The sequence below is a fragment of the Amblyomma mixtum genome, chromosome 2 (genome assembly GCF_055824585.1).
Source record: "Amblyomma mixtum isolate Tamu chromosome 2, ASM5582458v1, whole genome shotgun sequence".
NCBI classification, from domain to species: Eukaryota; Metazoa; Arthropoda; class Arachnida; order Ixodida; family Ixodidae; genus Amblyomma; species Amblyomma mixtum.
Window position 1 is genome coordinate 318567192 of NC_143013.1, and position 20764 is coordinate 318587955.

Below are 20764 nucleotides of genomic sequence, written 5' to 3' on the forward strand. Positions count from 1 at the left end.
GCAGCAAGCTGCGATGTCGAGCGTGCAGTCCGGAACGACCACATGGAGGGAGCGGTCAAAGTAACGGATACTGAAAGAAAAATTCAAGAAGGTAGGATTCTATGGTTAAAATTGTAAAGGATTAACAGGGAAACAAGAAGGAAAAGTAGCAAGCATTGCTTTCTGTAATGAAGGCGCTGGGCTAAAAGTCTTCTTTGTCTGGCGCAAGTGCCTTGACAGCGAGATCCGCGTCTTCATTTCTGATCTACACTTTCAAGGTAATCCTATAATACGAAGCTTCGCAATTTCAGCTAGACTGCCGAATGTACCTGAGCGCGATAGTAGTAGGAATGTGCTTTCGGCGGGCGCTTGAAGGCGGTTTACTTGAAGGAATTCTGCATGCTGCGCAGTGCTGGAACAGCACTGTGCCAAAGGACTGCTTCTGCGCCGCTGCGCATCTAAACTCGTCCGTGCACCGAGAAGCGCACTGCCACTTGGCACACGACCTTCACTGGACGATCCTAGCCGCTCGTATACCGACGCGGCTGCGGCGCTGGCCCGCGTCATCGGGACCAGTTCGGCCACCCATAATCCCGCGCCAAGTGGCCATAAAGAACGCGAGCGCAGGGAGCACAGAGAGGTAGTGGGCTCATAGCTTTTACGTCGTCAGGCTTTCGCTTCGCTCCATTTACACTCCGTCCCGGCACCGATGCGACCACGGTGTTTACGTACCTGGCTGACCACTTCTACGATCCGCTCAAGAAAGGCGCAAGATAGCGCAGTTTTCTCGTACCTTAGGGACTCGGCTCGACACGTACATGTCATCGAGATCAAAATATTACGGGGCGTGGGTTCTCAGAAAACACTTACAGCAGCTCAACCTCGCTAGCCAGTTGCGCGACAGTGTTACCAGCGGACATAGCATGCTCGTCTCAGGCCTCGACACATTTCAGGCCGCTGGATCGCGTGACTCTGCCGGAATAAATTTTGCAGCGAAGAGCTCCACTTCTCGCATGCAAAGCTGAAGGTCAAATCAGGCCTGGATTTGACCTCTATGGAGGCTCGCCGGAGGTGTGGCTGTGACGCCATACCGCGTGACTCTTCGCAGCTGTTACCGCTCATTCTGCCACTGCTGCGGCGGTGGCTCAGCTCGAGCCAGTCGGCAGGCCCGTGCAATTTCCTTTTAAGGCGAAAGCCTTTAATGGCTCAGACTGTCGTGACCAAGACATGTTAGCAAGTTTGTCTGCATTTCAGATTGGTCGAAATGGTCGTGACGTCACAGCGCGAGCTTTGACGGGTGTCCACCGAGATAAGTGACACAGTTACTGCGTAATTTCCTTTCCTCAAATACAATTTTCAGTTTCTTCTTTACGGCCCCTCTTTCTTTCACTCCACTTCCTCCCTTCCTGTACAGTGCGGTTAAGGTGTCCACCGAGATGTTAGAGAATTACAACCCCATTTCCTTTCCTCAAAAAGCGTTGCGTTCAAAGGGCAACGCGCCGAATGGGTGCTGGCGTTCCGTGGACTCCCTGGAAGCGCTACAACACGCTGTCGCGGTCCAATCCTAAAGGCAAAGTTTAAGCGTCATTAATTGGCATTTAATTAATGCACCAACAGAATGTGAAGTGAACAATCGCGTAGCAGAATGCAGCACTCAGGCTTTCGCCTTTCACCACTTTATCCGCTAAAGTTCCTCGTAATTTTTCATTCTTAATTTCTAATTTTTCATTCTTCTCGTAATTTTTCATTCTTTCATTCTTCCTTTTGCTTTTCGCTTCCATCGAAACGTCGCCGCCGCGGCCGTGTTCGAACCCGGGAACTCCGGCTCAGGAGCCGAGCGCCCTGTGTTTGTACTGGAATATTTATTTCTTTGCCTAAAAATGATCGCTCTTGCTTTTTTTCTTTTTTTTTGCAATATATGCGGCTGTTATGTCGTTAACCGCTCCTTCGTGTAAAAATCTCGCACGGAATGGTCAGTATTCCTAAATGAATAAGTGATTTTAATTATTCAAAACAGATGTAAGTGAAATATCTACGAAGGTGCAGAGCCCGAGGCGATCGCACGCGACCGGCTGAAGTATTTGCGCGCGGGAAGCGAGGAAGAAGGGGAAGAAGAAGCGCGGCGGGAGCAGCAGCAGCCAGCGGCGAGCCGCCATGGACGCCGGTGCAGCGCCGGAGACCCGGGAGGACGAGTCGCGGCTGCTGGGGGGAGGAGGTGGAGGACCCGGCCAGCGGAGCACCGACTCAAGCCCGTGAGGAGCGGCGGAGGTGCTAGCCGCGTGGCACACACGCGTCGGAGCCCGACCGCGCTCACTAGCCCGAGGGCCGCTACGGCCGACCGGCTGCGCGCTTTGTAGAACTCCGCGCGTCGGAGGCTTTGCTCCTTTCGTGAGCAATGCCCTACCGCGCCGCGATTTGTCAAACGCTGTCTGGCGACGCGCTTCAGTCGCGTTAATGCGGCTGCTTTGTCCTGACTCACTCGACAGAAGTCATGCGAGGGCGCTACTGCATGCACATCATTTGCACATCCCAACGTCTCCCCGCAGTGCTAGCAACAGGGAGGGCGTTGCTTACTGCCGCCGAAGGTGCGCGCGTTGAATGATATGGATGGAGCGCGCCGGGCTTCCGATGATGGAAGGCAGTCCTCGCCCCGACTCGGACATTGTTCGGTGCGGTGCATATCTTGTAGTGCCTGAGACGGCCGCTGGTTTACGGTGTGTTTTGTCCCGCAGGAACCCGCCATGGTGGCACCGGCGGACGCGGCTGGAGCGGGCCCTGTGCGGCGTCGCCTCCACGGCGCTGCTCATGTTCTTCGCCATGGCGGCCGCGCTTGCTGTGCTTGGATACCACTACCAGCGGGGACTCGGTGAGACTGCGCTGTGTTCTCTCTCGGGAGGGACAAGCAAAGATTTCCTATTCGTGCTACGCTAGATACCTTTGCGTCACCTGAGTAGTCTGGTGGCCGGTGTTTCTCTTGACCAGAAATGCCTAAGGAAACCTGCCAACGTTTCGATGAAATTAATAGGGCTTGACGCTGCGTGCAGAGGGTAATAGAAGTTTCTGAGGACCGACTCATATGATCCGGCGCGCTCCCGTTCTTTTACGTCAACGCTCCTTCATAAAAACGTGGTCACGCCCTTTTGTGGGAACGCGCACATGCCTGAAGAAGAAAATAGCCATCTGTGCGGCCAGGCGTATGAGCAGGCATGTCTATCCCCCCGCCTCCGCAGTGATGAAAGGGAGACAATTGACAATAAGCTTTGTGCAGTCTCGGGCGCAGCGCACAGCTGTTCCGACAATACCGATAGCAACAAGAAGAATGCATGAATTCCCTACGGGCTCGGCAGTGCTGCGCTCCGGAGTAACTGAGACGACACTGGAGGGTTCCCCGCTGCACGCAAAAACTTCAGCGGCGTCGCCATCGAGTGATATAAAGAAGTGCTCTGCTAGGCTAGCGTGAGTCTGCGTTAAGGCGCGTAGAGTGCTTTGGTGGTGGTGGTGGTGGTGAAAAACTTTAATCAAAGAGAGCTTGAGGGTTAAAAAAAAATAAAAACCTTGCTGCATGGTCGGTATCCTTAGTCCGGGACACCGCATGACGAGGCCCCGTCTCGCGCCCGCTTGACCAGAGCCCTTTGGGACTCCAGTGTGGAGCAGTTGAGGAGGGCAGTCTCCCATGCCTCTCGGGTGGGGGTGGGGGAGGGGGGCAGGTGAGGATTCTGAGTACATGCCCACACCATGTCGTTTGCGGACGCCGCTTCCCATGCGACCAATTCGCTGCGAGATCATTAATCCGAGATTGCCGCCGAGCGCGTGTGATGGGCCCTGTCAGGACCACGGTGCGGCGTCTTTCTGTCAGCCCGTGTGATTTTATCTGCGCAGGGACGACGTGAAGTGTGTGTGCAGAATGCGTTCACGAGTAGCGCCCCTGCCATTGCTTCTGGTTGCTCCTGTTGCTCGTCGTCTTTGAGCTTATACCTCAAGAAATCCTCGTTTTCATGTCTAACGGCGACCGTAGTTCTCTGACAGAAAGAAAAGTTCCTTCTGCTGGCTCGTCCTGTGTGAGGGACACAAACAGCCTGTTCAACTCCTGTTCTCGATCTTGTCCAAGCTCGTCGGATTGTCTTTTCTAAGAGTTTCCCACAACGCAAAGCAGAGTGCACGAAGTTGTGCAGTATTGCAGCTTGCCCAATTATTTCGACGTCAGAAAAAGAAAAAATTTCGACTCCACAGGCTATATCGCGCGCAAACTTCGCATGGAGTTCGGATATTCGGGTCAATCTGTGGGTTACCGTCAATTTGTGGGCACTTTTGTTTAAGTATGAGAGGCAAGTTTCGTACACGACCCACTTGATCGTCAGCCAGTTGAAGTCGCCACAGCGAAAACGTACCGCAAAGAGGCGCGATGGTTCCTATGGTTGGCGCGGAGCTGGCATGGGCGTTGGGAGTCGGCTGCCGAAAGTGTTGATACCTAAAATGGCAAAAAAATTGAGTTTAATGTTATGAAACCTCAGTAATGATTAACGCCGATGAGAGGTGCTATCATGGATAGGTGGCCACGAAGCTTGAATCTGTAAAGTGGGTCCCTCAAGTAAGGAAGAGAGCATGGCCTGCGACCACAAGAGTTCTCAGCCTGTTAAATTCAAGACAGCCTCTGCGTGAAATGTCATTGCGGCGATTTTTTCGGTTGAAGGTGGCGTTCTGCTGATTTGCTATCTACTAGCCAAAAACTGATGACAGGGCTTTATTATCTACAAGTGCTGCTTCGCTTGGGTGAAGCCAACAACGAAAAGTGACGAGAAATATACAGAAAAAAAATTATCTTTCTGCGTCCTGTCAATAACCCTGCCGATATGTCTGCTTTACCCAAAATTCTGTACAGGATTTGGCTTTGATGTCGCCAACCCAGCCTACTATCCGGAACTGTCGTTCCATGACTGTTGCATTTCGACATTTAAGCGATCGACTTTGAGGTCATCGCTTTTTGATGAGATCAAAAGCTCCGTTGAGCGCTAATTGGTCGCACAAGTTGCTTCCTTGCAGGGATTCAAGGAACGGGGCAAGCGATGCATGAAGTGCGCGTTCGCGTCGGAAGAGGGGAAGGATTGGAGGGAGGGGGAAACAAGGGTAAAAATTAGAACTTCCTTCTTAGCCTCAGAGCTCTCGCTCTTATGTCAAGTTATTGAAGAGTTTCCTCAACGCCTTTCGTGCACAACGGTGAAGGCTATCGGTATACTACAAGCGCAGTGCACCCTCTTGAACATCCGCCTAGACTGGCATGATCTCAGATGGATTTATTGCATAGTCTCTATGGAGGATGCTGCACACATCAGCAAACCTCCTAATTTACGCAGCACTTTTGGCGTGTCGACGCTCCGGAAAGCGGGTCCGATGCTCGGACTTGATTTCTTAGGTATCGAGCTACACAGACACTAAGACGTCCCATCGCAGTGTCCGATGCTGGGTCCCTCGTTACGAAGACTGGCGGTTGAGGCAATACGCTCCATCAATGCCGGAGAGCGCGTGTTTGTGCACGAGGGAGGCGTAGCGAGCACGTACGCGCAAACGGGCGGCGTAGGATGTTTTTCGCCCATTATGAAATGGTCATGCGTAGTAGAGGACCGCTGTGGCGCTCATATGCATTAGAATCAACCGGAAGAGCCTGCTGACGTGGAATCGTTAGGAAAGTAACCACGCTTCGACTCTGACGCAACAGTCCGCAAACAAGCCATATCTTTAATGAGGAAATTGTGTGTGCCGACATGTTGACGCTCTAGGAGGCGTGTCGTTCACGAAAACGCGAAGTACGTGGATCACATTCGCTGGAGGCAACCTTAGTTTTAGTGCGCATTGAGGAGGTGACCTAAGCGTTAATAAGGTGGATTGCTGAGCTTGTTGGTACTTTATTAATAAACGGCAGCGGAGGAGGAACAACGATGAAGGAAACGCAGACAAAAACTATGCTGCACTGACAACGACGTTTTATTTGAAATGCCCGCATACAAGTATTTATATCCTAGATTCCTGCACTTTCTTCATTTCTTTATCTTTATCTGCCTGCATCGCGGCGCAGGAAATTCAATTCCTTCTTCGATAGGGCTACAGTTGGCGTGCTGACACTTTGCGCACCAGAATATCGGGTGGCAGAGACTTCTCTCTCGAGCCGGCTTGTCTGCCTTTTTTTCGCGGCGCACGCAGCAGCCCGGAGGGGTGCAAATATGTGCTCTGCTCTGGCAATTTGTTGCGCTTACGAGGTTGCAGCGGCATTGAGCGCTGGCGAAGCGCTTTCTGCGCTTCGGTGCGCTCGAGCAGTCGCTCACGTACGTGCACCCGCACCCTCGTGATCCCGTGACAGAAACCTTTGGCGCCTAATCTTCACGCAGTCACCTAGAGGCAAGAGTGGCGCTGCGATCGTTGATCCGAGGCCGAAGTACCGGGTAGTGCCACCTTTGGTACTCCACTTCGCAAGTCAGAAAGCACGAATTCAGCTGCAGAATTTTTTTCTGAAGCGAAATTTTAAAAAGCGCCTTTCAGAAATTCACTAGCGCTTTACAAAACATTTCGGGACTGTATAAATGCAATTCTTTCTTTTTGGTTATTGTTTGGAATGTATATAATATTGGCAATCGGCACTACCCTGCTGAAAAAGTTGTATGATGCAATAAACTCATACAGTTTATCATACAAATATCATAGACATCACAAAAATCATAAATTATCATACAGATGTCATACATTTCAGTAAAATCATACAGTCTTCATAGAGACGTCATTGAATATCATAAAACTTGTATGATATATCATACAAATTGTATGATATTCTATGATGAAGCCTCTATGAGGTTATTGCATCATAGGACTTTTTTCAGCCGGGTATATGACCTCGCAGCTGAATCTACGTTTCCGGCCAAACACTATCCCAGCCAAATACAAAGTTCACACTTCTAGGCAGTAGTTATAACGCTCGCTTAGATGGTGGCTCCTTTTTTTTTTTCTGCCTGCATGGAATTTATGCGGCGAAGATTTACCTGCGAAAATTATCGGCGAACCGATTTGTCACAATATCGCGCTTCGTTCGCTTGTATCGCGCGGACTGCGTCCTGTAACGCTGCGAAGTCGTGTGCTTGGCGCGAGAGAGTGACCTGACCGTCGTTGCGCAACCTTTCTGCCGCAGATGACGGCAGCGGACTGCGGCTGGGCTTGCGGCCTGGCCTAGCAGGTAACGTACTCGCGCCCCGGACTCCACGGATGGCCGCCGCGACGCTCTCTCTCAGAACCGGGCGCAGCGAACCTCTCCAGTCCACTCACTCGTCGGACGCAGAGCTATAGGCCTACAGAAGCCGTAGATATGCATGCTCAGTCAATTCGTGCGACTCGCTAAGACGAACCGGTCGTCACCGTTGCTTGAGTTATCAGTGGTCCGACGTGTGCTACAAAGCGTAACCATCCCTAGCACCGTCTCTGGTTTTTCGTTTTTCAAGAGAGACAGGAAAGCAGGACTGAGTGCGTGGAATACAAGTACGCCGGCTGACGAGATTGCCTGCCAGGATTGTGGCCAGCCGTAGAAAGCTGCGCAGGCAACTGACAGAGCGTGTTCTTACGGCTTTTTCTTCTACTTGAGTGCTGCGGCTCTCTTCTCATTTTGCGACTGCTACTCTGACGGTGCATGCACGGGTAACATATTTCTAAAATTGGCAAAGACAGCACAAATTGGTGAAAACGGAAATCACAGGACCTGCCGGTAGAATTGCAATGTGTGGACTTCGTTTCCAGACAGCAGCGAACTGCTCTTTACCGTTTTCTACGGCCGCCGCGGTGGCTCAGTGGCTATGGTGCTCAGCTGCTGGCCCGAAAGACGCGGGTTCGATCCCGGCCGCGGCGGCTAGAATTTCTTTGGAGGATAAAGTCTAGAGGCCCGTGTGCTGTGCGATGTCAGTGCACGTTAAAGAACCCCAGGTGGTCGAAATTTCCGGAGCCCTTCACTACGGCGTCTCTCATAGCCTCAGTCTATTTGGGACGTTAAACCCCACAAAACCAAAAACCAAACCTTTTCTTCGCCCAAACTTAGTTTCGCCAGTTAATAACAATGCACTCGTTTGGCGCTAGTGGCTCATGGCTTTCGATGTAAACGCATCAGTAAGGGGCACGTTCTCTTACCTTTTAGTTGGCATTTAGCACACGGGCTGATGACACAAACGCGTTGTCACCGCGCGCTGTCGACAATGGAAAGCTAAACCTAGGCGAAGTTCACCCGATTTAAGCGTAATTACGCGTCAGCGCCCGCCGAAGCTTATCCTTATGACTACGCAGTAAACATACTCAAGTGTCTCACAACCTTCGCAGTTTTCTTTTTTTTTTTACCGTTAGGGTACAGGCGGGCATATCGAAGATAAAAGGACTTAATAATACAAAAACAAAGCTAATAAAAATCACGATGCTGGTTTACTACCAGTATTATACGAGTAATATAATTTTGCTATCAGTAATATTTACTAAAACGGTTCGGTAATCTTTGCAGACGTAAAAACTGTCCTTTCGGAGGTCCAAGATTTTTTTTTTTTTTGTTTCGTCTGCGCGCATACTCTGAGAAGGCGGTGAAACTTTTTGCCGTAGCCATCCTGTTGGACGCAGGTTGACGGTAATGAGCACATTACTCTCAAGTGAAATCTACTCCAACTTGTATAATTCCCGTAAATGCTTTGGCCTAAAATCCGGCCCCCCTCCTCGACGGCCGTGTCGCGTTGATTGGGAGCACGGAGCGCGCTGAGCTCGGCCGGAGACGTGCCGTATCCGTCGCTCGAGCATTCAGAGCGCGGCGCCCTCGTCTGCGGCACCGACGCGCGAAGGCCGACCACTCCGCGTCGCATAGGCGGTGCGCCGCCGTTCTTTGGGGCTGGAAGGGAGCCGTGCTTATCCGGCCAGAGTGTCGAGTACTGCCTCCTCTCCAGGCTGTCAGATTTCAAAGAAATGTGACTGCCGCCACCTGGTGTTCAAACTTCAAAGCACAGGCACCTCCGCAGTACCCTGCATTCACGACGCCGTTGTAGCATGTAGTGACTTGCACAGTTTGAGGTAAACGCCAGGAGCATCGTGCTGCAATGTCAGAATAAAATAGGGGAGACTCGCATCTCGTTCGCATACTATCGGATCTCGTTCGCATACTATCATAATCAACAACAGCAGCGTCCAATTTATAACGTCTGCAGTGCAACAAAGGCCTTTCCCACTGATTTCTAATTTGTTCTGTCTTGCGGTAGCCACGGCCACCTGATCACCTGAAAATTCCTGATCTCATGCGCACAGCCGACCGTCCGTTAACTTCCCAATGAGCAATTGGATTTTTTTTATTTCGGCGTGTATATTAACTCGCGCTGGTTCCCTAACCACCTTTGCTCTTTTCTTGTCTGTTAGCCAGGCCATGTCATTTTCCTTTCTTTAGCTCTCTCTGTGTTGTCCGCAGTTTAATATCAATAAAATTGTTTTACCACTTCCAATATCTCTCTGCCTATCGTTAGCTGTAGCTCCCTTGCCAACCTGTTGAACAACACTTCAGATTTCTTCATATTAAATTTCAGTTTCATCCTTCGGCTTTGAATCTATAGTTCCTCAGTAATGCGCTGGTATCTCTTCCCTGAGTTACTTAGCAGGGTACTGTCATCGGGAAGCCGGATGTTATCAAGCTATTCTCCTTCAACGTTTATCCCCGGCTTATCTCTTTCAGGTCTTCTCTCCAACTCTTCTCAGCTTTTCCCTGTGATTATGTATTCAGCCTACGCCTTATCTACCCCATTAACCTCGCTAAGCCGTATGACACCCCTCTTAATTTCCGATACCTGCTCGACAGCACTGCCTGAATGGCCGGCTCACTAGATAAGGTTCTTGTATTAAACGTTGTCAAGTTGAGATTTCAATAGCGGCCTGTCCGGATCAACAGATTCTTGGCACCCGCTTTGTCAGTTGAGCCACGGCCACTGGTGAGTCGCAGCCGAAGGTCGGACGATTGGATGAGAAAGCTGAGGAGGTTTGGAGAAAAGGCCTTACAGAGAAAGACTTGGGATACAGCCTTGCAGAGAACAGCTTGATAACATCCGGTTTTCTGATGAGAGTGTTCTGCTTAGTACCAGCGCATTGCTGAGGGCCTCAAACCGAACGATGGACTAAAATTTAATATGACGATATCTGAAGCGATGTTCAGCACGCTGGCAGGGGTAGGCAGCGAGGCATATGCTCGTTTGAAGAGCGTGAACATAACTACTGAAGGCTATAAAAAAACAAGGCTAGCAAATAGGCATGACAAGGCGCAGTCTGTCTCCTTTTTGTTTGTCCTTCTGTGTGCCTGTTTTTACGCTCTCAAGCAGATATGCACCAGCCGAGCACACACACTGGGCCTCGAATAGATATCTGCTCCGCAGCAACGAGGCACTGAGAGGCTTCCACTACTGCAGAGTTATCTGACAAGCTGATGCGTGTTATGCTGGCATCATTAGGCGATGGTAAAGGAATTTGATACTCAAAACGTTTTTTTCGAGTCACCCGATTAACAGCACATCGTCTCAGCTAAGATTAAACTGAAGTTCGGTTCATATTTCCGGCTATTTTTACTTGATAGGCGGATTTACATCCTCTTACTGCTACCTTCCCCGGCGAAAACAGATTCCGTCATGCTCACAGTTTGTAAACCCTTTCCAGCTGTACTTTACCTCCATATTTTCCTATGCACAAAGTGTTTTTTTTTCTTCTTTTAGTTGCCGGCGTGCTTTGTTTCCAACTCTATGGAAATATTTTCGGAAATTCTCGTCTAAACCCATATGTGCGTGCCAAGCCGATGCTCAAGGCAGTGTGGCGTCGGCCCCCGTCTTGCACTCAGACAAACACAAAAGTGCTAAGGAATGAAAGGAAAGAAAAAATGAAATTTCCGCTTGCGGCTTAGTGAAGTTGATGAAAGTTTGTTGAGGAAATTTTTTGGGAGGGAATTTCACGCTTGTGAACACCTCTAGCACGCGTTGCTAAGTAAGTCATTACACAACATCTGCGCAGAGCCGGCTTCGGAGCTGAGCGGAGTGCGCGTCATATGCTTTGACGTAATCTCGGCAAGTAGGGCAACCGCCCAAGTATTAAGGCAGAAGCCTTTAATTGTTCATACTGTCGTCCGTTAACAAAGCGTGTCACCCGCGTTTAACTTGGGAACAAAAAAAAAGAATACCAATGGTTGCTTCAGATAGAGTAGGAATAAATGAGCCTAGAAGCCAAATTTGATGTCAAAATGTCAAAATTGCGTCAAAATAGCGCGGACGTCGATATAGCTGCGGGAGCGGTGTGACGTCACATCCACCGGAAGTCGTCACGGCATAGTGAAAATTGTCACAGAATGGTCGGGAAAACGTCGGATTTGTGTCAAATTAGCTGGAAAACTGTGTAATGAAGCGTAATAAACACTTAAGATCCCCGAAAGATGTAAAATTTGGATATCGATATAGCCACGGGAACGGTGTGACGTTACATCCACCTGAAGTCGTCCCGGCATAGTGTCCTTGGCTTTCGCCTCTCAACACTTTAGTTGCCAAAGTTTCCTCGCAATTTTTTACATGTGCCGCGTGGTTTGTGCACCGGAAACGCTGCTTTCTCGAGCAGCATTCAACTCTCCCGCTATCCTTGCGCGGTTCGGCTTCAGTTGTTAGCACACAACTTCACGAAGCGGCCGAAGTGGTACTCGTTGCCTCATGCGGCGACGCGCCGAGCGACACGTCGGGCTCTGCGGTCTTCCGAGCGCATGACCGGGCGGCGTGTGACCGGAACTGCCGCTAGGGATGCCTGACCTCCGCGCCTAGTTGTTTTCTCCGCTCGCATGTGCGAAAACAACACCCGCACAGAAGAAAGGAAGGACGGGGAAACGAGCCTACGTGCCACTACTATCGCGTCGCTCCGGAAAGACGCCAGGCCGTCGGCGGTCGATGCCACCGAGTAAGGTGCACAGCGTCGGCTCAGCAAGGAGACAAAAGCCTTGGCGATGGCGCGTAGTGTGCCGAGTTCGAGTGGCCAGAGGACAGGCTCAAACCGGCGGCTTAATGCGCAGATGTCCCTTCGGCGACACTGCCCCAGCGGCTGGCCCCCATACTTGGTCTCGAGCCTTCGTTTTGACAAATCCTTCCCACATGGTTGCCTTGGTGCACTTGCAGCTTTTTACCAGCAATTTTCTTCTTCCAGTCGACATCTCCAGGGAGGAGTTCGCGCCAGTTTATACTGGAGGTAGCGTAAATAGGTCAGTTACGTTTGACTTTAAGAGCGCGTACGTAAGGGGATTTTTGACCCGTCGAGCTCGTGCTGTCTTTGGCGTTGCAAGGAGAGCAGTGTAAAAAATCGCTTTGCAAGATGCATTGAGGGAAACCAACAAAGCACAGAATCGCTATGTGAAGAAAGCTTATTATGCAAAGGCTCTGAGTAGAAGGGAGTAGCTCATCGGTTTCTAATGTATTCGAAGAGAAGGCAATGAAGGAATGTATTTCTGAAGGTAGGAATTCGGGAACTGCAGATAGAACATAGAAGAAAGTACAATTTATTTATTGAGAATTATACCATTGGGAAATACTTTGGGGCGGAGGGACGGGGGCGTTGTACGATTGTTCCAAAGATATTCGCTGTGTAGCACAGTTTGTGCACACTCATTCCCAAATAAGTGCTCCCAGCCATCAAAAATTAGAAATAAAACAGGAATGCCTTTCGCAGCCAGAGTATTTTATGGGCTCTGAGGTGTGGGGAAATCACCGAAAGTCTACTGAAGGCTAAAACGTTACGTATACACTTCGGGAAGATTTTAGATAAAAGCTGATAGCTGGCCTCTCGAGAATAATGTAGCATGTTCTCCCTTCCGCCTTCAGAACTCTATAGCATTGTCCTCTCCGATCTCTCGATGATTTACCCTTATGGCTCACCGCAGTTCGGGCGGAAGGCGCTTCGACAACGTGCATGAATTTTACGAGAATTAAAAGGTTCTCAAGAAAGAACTTGGCTCATACTTTCCGGACAGTCTGGCTTTTTTCTGTTAAAGTGTACTCTGCTTGAAAAGAGAATAACGCCCGGAAACCGCAATGGAGGAAGCTTGTACGGTCTCCCAGTATCTTGTCAGTAGTAGGAGCGATGGTGCAGCGCACGGTCACCGGCACATCCAACACGCCAGTGAGCATCGGCTACGGGGAACAGACGCTAGCTTTAAGAAACAAAGGCACGGGGTAAATGTGTAACTGCATCGTCGTCGCAGGTCGCGCTGGCGTGGCGCTGCCGTCGCAGGCCGACCGGCTGATGGGCGAAGACGCCAAGCTGTGCCTGTCGCCGGGCTGCGTGCAGGCCGCCTCGGCGCTGCTGCAAAACATGAACCAGAGCGTGGACCCGTGCGAGAACTTCTACGAGTTCGCCTGCGGAGGCTGGGTGCAGCGGCACCTAATCCCCGAGGACAAGTCCTCCCTGTCGCAGTTCTCGCTCATCCAGGACCAGCTGGACGCCAAGCTGCGCACGCTGGTCGAGGAGCCCGTGCGGCCGGCCGAGCCGGGCTTCGTGCACAAGATGAAGCACATGTACCAGTCGTGCCTCAACACGACCCTCATCGACGCCACGGCCGAGGCGCCGCTCAAGCGCGTCCTCACGGACATCGGGGGCTGGCCCGTGGTCGAGGGCGCCTCCTGGAACGCATCGGGCTTCAACTGGCTGGATGCGCTGGTGCAGTACCGCTCCTTCGGCTACAGCCACGACATCCTGCTCGACCTGTCGGTCATCCCGGACTTCCGCAACAACACGCGCTACATCATCGACCTGGACCAGACGTCGCTGGGGCTGCCCGACCGCACCTACCTGCTGCGCGGCCTCAACGACAGCGCGGTGGCCGCCTACCTGCGGCTCATGGTGGACGCTGCGCAGCTGCTCGGTGCCCCCGACAGGGCGGCCGCCGAGCGAGAGCTCCGCGACGCGCTGCTCTTCGAGATCACGCTCGCCAACGTGAGTGCGGCCTGCCCTGCATGTCTGGATCGGACCGCCAGTGATAGGCATGGAACACTGAGCTTCGTTTATGTGTCGACACATTAAATCAAATTTCTGAAGGCGCTGGAAGCCGAAAACAAATTCACTACGCCTCGTTCACAGCTACATTTAAGGGTGGGTACTGTCCGGACGTCTAGGTTTTGCATAATCAGGGAAATAATATTATTTAAAACAGGTCAAGTAGGTCAATGAACTCGCATTTTAGTTATCAGTGCTTCAAGAAATTTGTTCATCTTACTAATGGTCTTACAATACTATCCCTTAGTGTTCGTTGCGGCGAGGCTCGGAAAAGATTAATGGTTTAATAATAACACTTTCTAAAATTCTGAACAATCGCCTTTTTTTTGTGTGTGTGTCCGGAATGAGCAGCACTGCTGTTGCCGATAACAGTATACAAGGCAGAGCGGAGCGATTGCCGATGCATTTAGAGACAGGAGAAACATGGCTTATCAGCATTCATGACTTCAAAGCCAAAAAAAGCCCTCTCTTTTGGCAACGTTTTTTTTTTTTTTGCCTTCTTCCCACTGTTGCCAAACGCCGAATGTCCTTCATAACGTACAGAGAAAGGAAAAATTCATGTCTGCAGGATGATAGCTGATGCATTCGTTCAGCGAACATCGCATGACTGTATACTTTGTACTCTCGACCGACGCTTTTTGTTTCAGTACTCGACGCCGCGTGAGGAGCGGCGCAACATCAGCAAGCTGTACAACAAGATGCCGCTCAGCGACCTCAAGAAGCTGGCGCCCAAGGTCAGTCCGGGAGACTGCAATGCGGAAGGATTATTGACCGGCAGGTTACCACAGAGCGTTAACTGATATGGCGCTTGGATGCAGAAAATCTGACTGATGCACGAGTGGGTTACATTTAAGGTGTTATACCAAGAATTTAAGCCAGCTCACACATTCCTGGGATTCTTGTTGTGCGTCCAATAAGCCGAACATTTTTGATAACGGCAACTTTATGGGTAGCGGGAAGTAGCTGAGCCAATGTAGCGGGAAGTAGTGAGCATGACAGTACGCAGGGAACAGGACACACATATGAAAACACAGTCACAGCGCTGTGTCCCTACGCATTGTTTTGCCGAGAAATTTTATGGAGCGGATTTGCTCCCGTGAGGTACTTGAGCAATTTTTTAAGCTAATTTGGAGCAATGACGGTAACGCGATGGTTTTGCGAGCTTGTCCATCATAAATTCCAGCGCGGATTTTTATTCGAACGGTTCTTTTAACATAACCGTGGCATTTTTATAAACTAGTCGCAGGCACACACGCAAGTTTCTTTATAATCTACACCGCCCAGCGAAAGGTCCTTTTAAACTGCTAGACATTCTTGACCGCTGCCGCTAAGGACGCTCAAATACCTCAGAAGGAAGAGCAAGCACGTCGGGATGTGAGCCTCAGTGCTGAACAGTTGACTCCATGACAATAGCGTTAAGGTTTCGTTTCAAGCTATAGGCATGCGCCCAGTGTTTGCATAATAAAGAGCCAGACCATCTCATTTTTAATGTGGGCGTAATAAAGCCTCCGTGAAATCGGTTGCTTTGCGGTTGCGCAGCTATGAGCGCGCAGTCGAGTACACTATGTCCTCTCGCATATCTCGCGGAGACTGGTTAAAAAGAAGACGTATTTCTGAACCTGCAAAGTGGAAGCATGTTCGAAACACTTTCTTCTCTCCACGTCTGTCCAGAACTATATCTTCCTGGAGACAAGAAAATGCAGTCAATAAGTCGAATGAAAAAAGGAGTGGAGTTTCGGAGCTTATTTCACTTGCTCATAGTGACTGCATCGCTTTGTTTTTTTTTGTTTTTTTTTTCATGCGATACCTGAGCGGACGAAATTTCGTCGGAATCTTAGCAGCTCCTGTCCCAGAATGCGGACCGGGCAACTAAGCCTAATTGCGCATGCGCAGATCGACTGGGACAAGTACTTCAACTCGCTCCTGGTGGACCCCGTGGCGCCCGACGAGCCCATCAACGTGGTGGTGCCCGAGTTCGTGCAGCGCTTCGAGTCGCTCCTGGAGACGACGCCGCCGCGCACGCTGGCCAACTACATGGTGTGGCGCGTGGTGCTCCAGTCGTACGCCAGCCTGGGCAAGCCGTGGCGGGAGCGGCTGCAGGAGTTCAACGGCGTGCTCACGGGCAAGACCCGCGAGACGGCGCGCTGGGAGCAGTGCATGGGCTCGCTCACGGGTTCGCTGGGCATCGCGCTGTCGTCGCTGTACGTGCGCCACTTCTTCCAGGAGGACGCCAAGGGCGCCGCTCTGGACATGGTGCAGTTCATCATGCGCGAGTTCGTTACCATCCTGGACGGCATCGACTGGATGGACGAGCAGACGCGCCAGCGGGCCCGGGCCAAGGCGCAGGCCATCCGGCCCTACATCGGCTACCCGGACGAGCTGCTCAACGACGCTCTCGTCGAGGAGCACTACGCCAAGGTGCAGCTGAAGCCGGATGACTACTTCGACAACATCATGCGCCTGCGCAAGTGGTCCACCGACTACGCCTTCGGCCAGCTGCGCAAGCCGCACATCAAGGGAGAGTGAGTGCGCCTTCTCACGTTGCTTTTCCGAACACGGGAAGTCACGAAAAAGCTGAACATAATCGCAGCCTAAAGTAGCGAAACGGGCGTTCACGGCCGCATCTTTCGACCTGGTAGCTAAGCCTTGTCGGGGATTTCATATTCCGAAAACTTCTGCGACTATTTGTTCGTAAGTTTCCGACTAAAGGAATAAAGCAGGTTTTTTTGTTTTTTATTTAAAAAAAAAAGATGCAGTCAAGGCTATGAAGTCGCATGCATGCAGCAGAATCCCGCCCTTTCGGATTCTGCTGCAAGAGCATTCAGCTGCCTGTCGTTTGTTTTTCGCTAAAAAGGTAGTTTTCGACACCGCAAGCCGTGGCAATAAAGTAACTCCGCAGTCTCTACAACTGCAGTTGAGAATGGTCTGGCTACAAATTTTCACTTCTTCGCAAGAATTTGAGCAGGACAAATTTAAGTCGGATTTACGAATACTGTGTCCGAGTGCGTGCAGATGGGGCTGGGGTTCATATTCTAACACCATGCATGCTCGGATTTCGCAAAAGTAGGAAACCTCCGTTTTGAGAGAACAACACGGAACAGGGCCCAGCAGTACGCTGCGGAATGGTGGCCATATTGAACACGAACGCGTTCTTTTTGCAGATGGAAAAAGCATGCCCAGGTGGCGGTCGTCAACGCCTACTACAACAGCCTGGAGAACTGCATCGGTGAGCCCCTGCATGCGCCACGACCCAAGTCCCAGCCTGAGCGATATAGCAACTTGCAATATCCTAAAAGAAGCCACATTCGAAGGCGAACGGAAAACTCCGGCGCTTTGGTCGCTGTGCAGAAATCTATTCTGATTTAGTTCGCGGTTTGCACTAGTGCAGGGAATCCTTTGTGGCTCAACGGAAAGATACTAGAGGGAGAGTGAAGCCAGATTATATAAGTAATCTGAGACGAGAACAGTGTTTAGTTAAACTCCAGTGGCAAATTCGGAACGAGCCTCCTGCTCCGTCACAGAGCACTAGGTCCGGCGGACAGCACCCGAACCAACATAAGTGCTATGCAATTGTCATTCATGTGTGGTGCACGTTGCACAGCCACTCAAGGAGCAGCGACATTTACTCCCGCGGCACGTTTCCCGCCAAGATGGGAAGCTAAGCCTCGTCTTGAGGCCTAGGTCATTTTAACGCCTTAGTTAGTTATCGAAATGAACTATTCACAGCAGAATAGCAGTCTGCTTCAAGCCTTGCAAGATGGCGGATTTGAATGGCCATTTATTATTAGTTGCATTCTGCAGTACCAACACCTAATCCAGTCCCTCCCCCCCCCCCCCCCCCCCCCCCCCAAGCAAAGATAGGCCCCTGATCCTAATTGTAAATCTAGGCTTAACAAGCCTAAGTGAAAATTTATCCACATTTAAGTGTGTCGAATACTAAAGTTTCGTACTCTGCGTTCAATGCAGGTTAGGCCTAGGTAAACCTAACTTCAAGTTTACACATCCTCCCGGTTAAGCGTTGTCTCTTTAAAGAGGTGTGCGACCGGTTTTGACGCTTATGCAACCTCTTAGCTAATGACGCACTAGAAATACAAGCACGCAGTAACTGTTGATACCACGGTACAAGTAATTAAGCCTTTAACTGCACCCTCATGCCTTGTGCGCTTGTGCACGCCATCTTACATACGCCCTCAGCTTTGGAATTACGCTGCTGCCCGTCACTGGTTCTTGCAGTGCTAGCTTGTTTGTACCAACAGAGCTCGATTGGGCTGCGCGCTAGTCGGTTCTGCTGCTCGCTTTCTGAGTCGTGAGACTTTTCAAGAGAAATAAAAAAGCGGTGCATTCGCGCGACAGAACGCGAACCTCAGTCGAGGACAGGATGGAGGGGTGCCACCGAACGAAATGCATTACGCGGACTCCAGGCCGAGTTCGCCGATTTTGACAGAGCGTTGTGAATCCCTCGACTGCATGCTCTCAAGTCGTCTTGGAAACTCGCGACCCGCGCTGCCTGCATGCGAGTGGAACAGTCTCGCTTACGATGCAGCGGATTTATCTCAAATTGCGCCGGATCTGTTGTTTGAGGGCTACATTACTCAAATACATTCAGATCTCGCTTCCGTGTTAAGTTCATCCGAAGTTGTCCAGCCTACTGCGTTGCCATGGGCCAGGCTGCGATAGCTTCGTCACTATCATTGCGCATTGCTATAAGGGCGAGCTCATCTTACGAGAATGCAGTGTCTTCATTAAAGGCTTTCGAAGAAATAGGTTTATTTGCTGTGCCGAAACGCCGATGAGCGTCATGCATTCATATATTGGTGTCAATATATCCTTGCTTTTATTGTTAATCGCTTGTGCAATGGTTACGTATTGCCCTAATTCGCGGCGGCTGAATTTCTTTGGAAGAGAAATTCGAGGCCCGTGTACTGTGCGATGTCAGTGCACGTTAAAGAACCTCAGGTGGTCGAAATTTCCGGAGCCCTCCACTACGGCGTCTCTCATAGCCTTAGTCGCTTTGGGACGTTAAACCCCATAAACCAACCAACCATTGCCCTAATTACTTTGGTTCCATCCGATTCATGGCCAAAGCTGCTGTTCCTATACATGACACATTGTAACATTGCAACCAGGAAAGCGAACATGTTTTCTGTCTTCGGAGTTGTTGCCGAATACCTGCTTTAGAGCGTGTAGCGTTCAGTAGGCCATAACGGAGATAGCGAAATGCGTTAATCATTTACCATTGCAGTCAATTCAACGACAAACAGAAATGCCACCTCCGAGCTGCCTGTATCATGAGCAAAATTTAATGTCCGCAAGTCCGCAGCCTCACCCGAGGCCATTGCAAAAGCGGGCGTGCATTACCAGATGATTTTGTTATTTAAGATGACATTGGAACAAGGCAGCACACATTAAGGTCCAACAAAAAATGGCTGACACTTAATCATCTTCCTTGCCTTTCTGTATATTCTCCCCCACTGTAATGGCTGTTGGCGCTGTAGGTTAATAAATATTTTCACAGAATCAAATGCTATCTTAACTTTCGAGCAACTGTAAAGCACGAATGACACCAGGATAGAAATACAGCGCTCTATTTTGGAAAGAAATAAACTTTGTTAGAAGGCGTTACTTCAAGCTATGTTAGAAGGCGTTACTACAGGTGAAGAATGGTGAACTTCCGTGGTGAATCTCCCATTGAACATGCCTCAGCAAACCTGACGTTGCTATTCAGTGAGGCGCATTTCGAAGAACTTACTGTTATGAAAGAAGCTTAGACGTTCAGTGAGTCGCGTTCATAAGGTGCCGTTAATTCTGCTACAGGAGGTAAAATGATGAAAACCTCCGTTCAAACAGGCGGAAAATAAAGCACAGTCGCTCGCTGAAATTCCGTGTGGAGGGAGGTGGCTCCTTTTCTCGAGCGGCGCTCGTTTTCGTTTAATATGGCCACTGGCAGTCCCTGATGTCAAACGTCGCTGCTGCCTCTGACGCTTCGCTGACCTTTGGCGCCCTCTGTTGTCGTTGCGCAGAATTCCCCGCCGGAATCCTGCAGGGCGCCTTCTTCTCCAAGGACCGGCCGAGGTAAACCGTCGCCCTGTTCGTGCGCATGTCTCGCATGCACCCTGCGCGAGGAATATTTTTTTCTCGCGTACACGGATCAGCCCTTACGTAATCTGCCCGCCACGCTGTCAGTCCACTGTCTAAAGTTACAGGGCATCTCGTAGAAGCTAGTTCGGCAAGTTTGACATCATGGTGCCGAATCGAGCAATGCGTGTACAGAAGCCTATTTACACTGTTTGTGCTCTAGTTTTTTCTTTCACGGTGCAGATATAGTTAAAAATGATCACAAATCCCGCAGAAACTATAATTGAAAAGAGATTTGACACAGGCACGAAAACTAGGAGGATAATACACACGTACCCGATGCAAACAATTGGCGAGCTTTATAGGGTTATAAGGCATCTCGTTGAGAACAGTGTATATATATATATATATATATATATATATATATATATATATATATATATATATATATATATATATATATATATATATATATATATATAATAAGTTGGGGAAGTCACATTGAAAAACATAAAAGATTTATTCACCGTTTCGACCAGGGACTGGTCTTTTTCAAGAATGATCATACAGTGTACGGACGCATCTTCTTATAGCAGTGAATGCCATGTTCACTGCTATAAGAAGGTGCGTCCGTGCACTGTATGATCATTCTTGAAAAAGACCAGTC

General features: G+C 50.1%; 1 protein-coding gene across 4 annotated transcripts in view; it reads left to right on the forward strand.

The window, feature by feature from the left end:
• LOC149365130 (neprilysin-2-like) overlaps positions 1-20764 on the forward strand; it is a 97883-nt gene that overhangs the window by 61395 nt on the left and 15724 nt on the right. For 2 of the 4 annotated variants that reach the window (XM_089575219.1, XM_089575216.1), the window contains exons 2-7: positions 2712-2845; positions 13232-13962; positions 14670-14756; positions 15916-16544; positions 17184-17248; positions 20043-20094. In XM_089575219.1, coding sequence (XP_089431345.1) covers positions 2712-2845; positions 13232-13962; positions 14670-14756; positions 15916-16544; positions 17184-17248; positions 20043-20094 — 1698 coding nt within the window. Of the gene's footprint in view, positions 1-2118; positions 2232-2522; positions 2649-2711; positions 2846-13231; positions 13963-14669; positions 14757-15915; positions 16545-17183; positions 17249-20042; positions 20095-20764 lie in introns of those variants that run through there. The other 2 variants (XM_089575217.1, XM_089575218.1) reach the window with 2 other exon arrangements.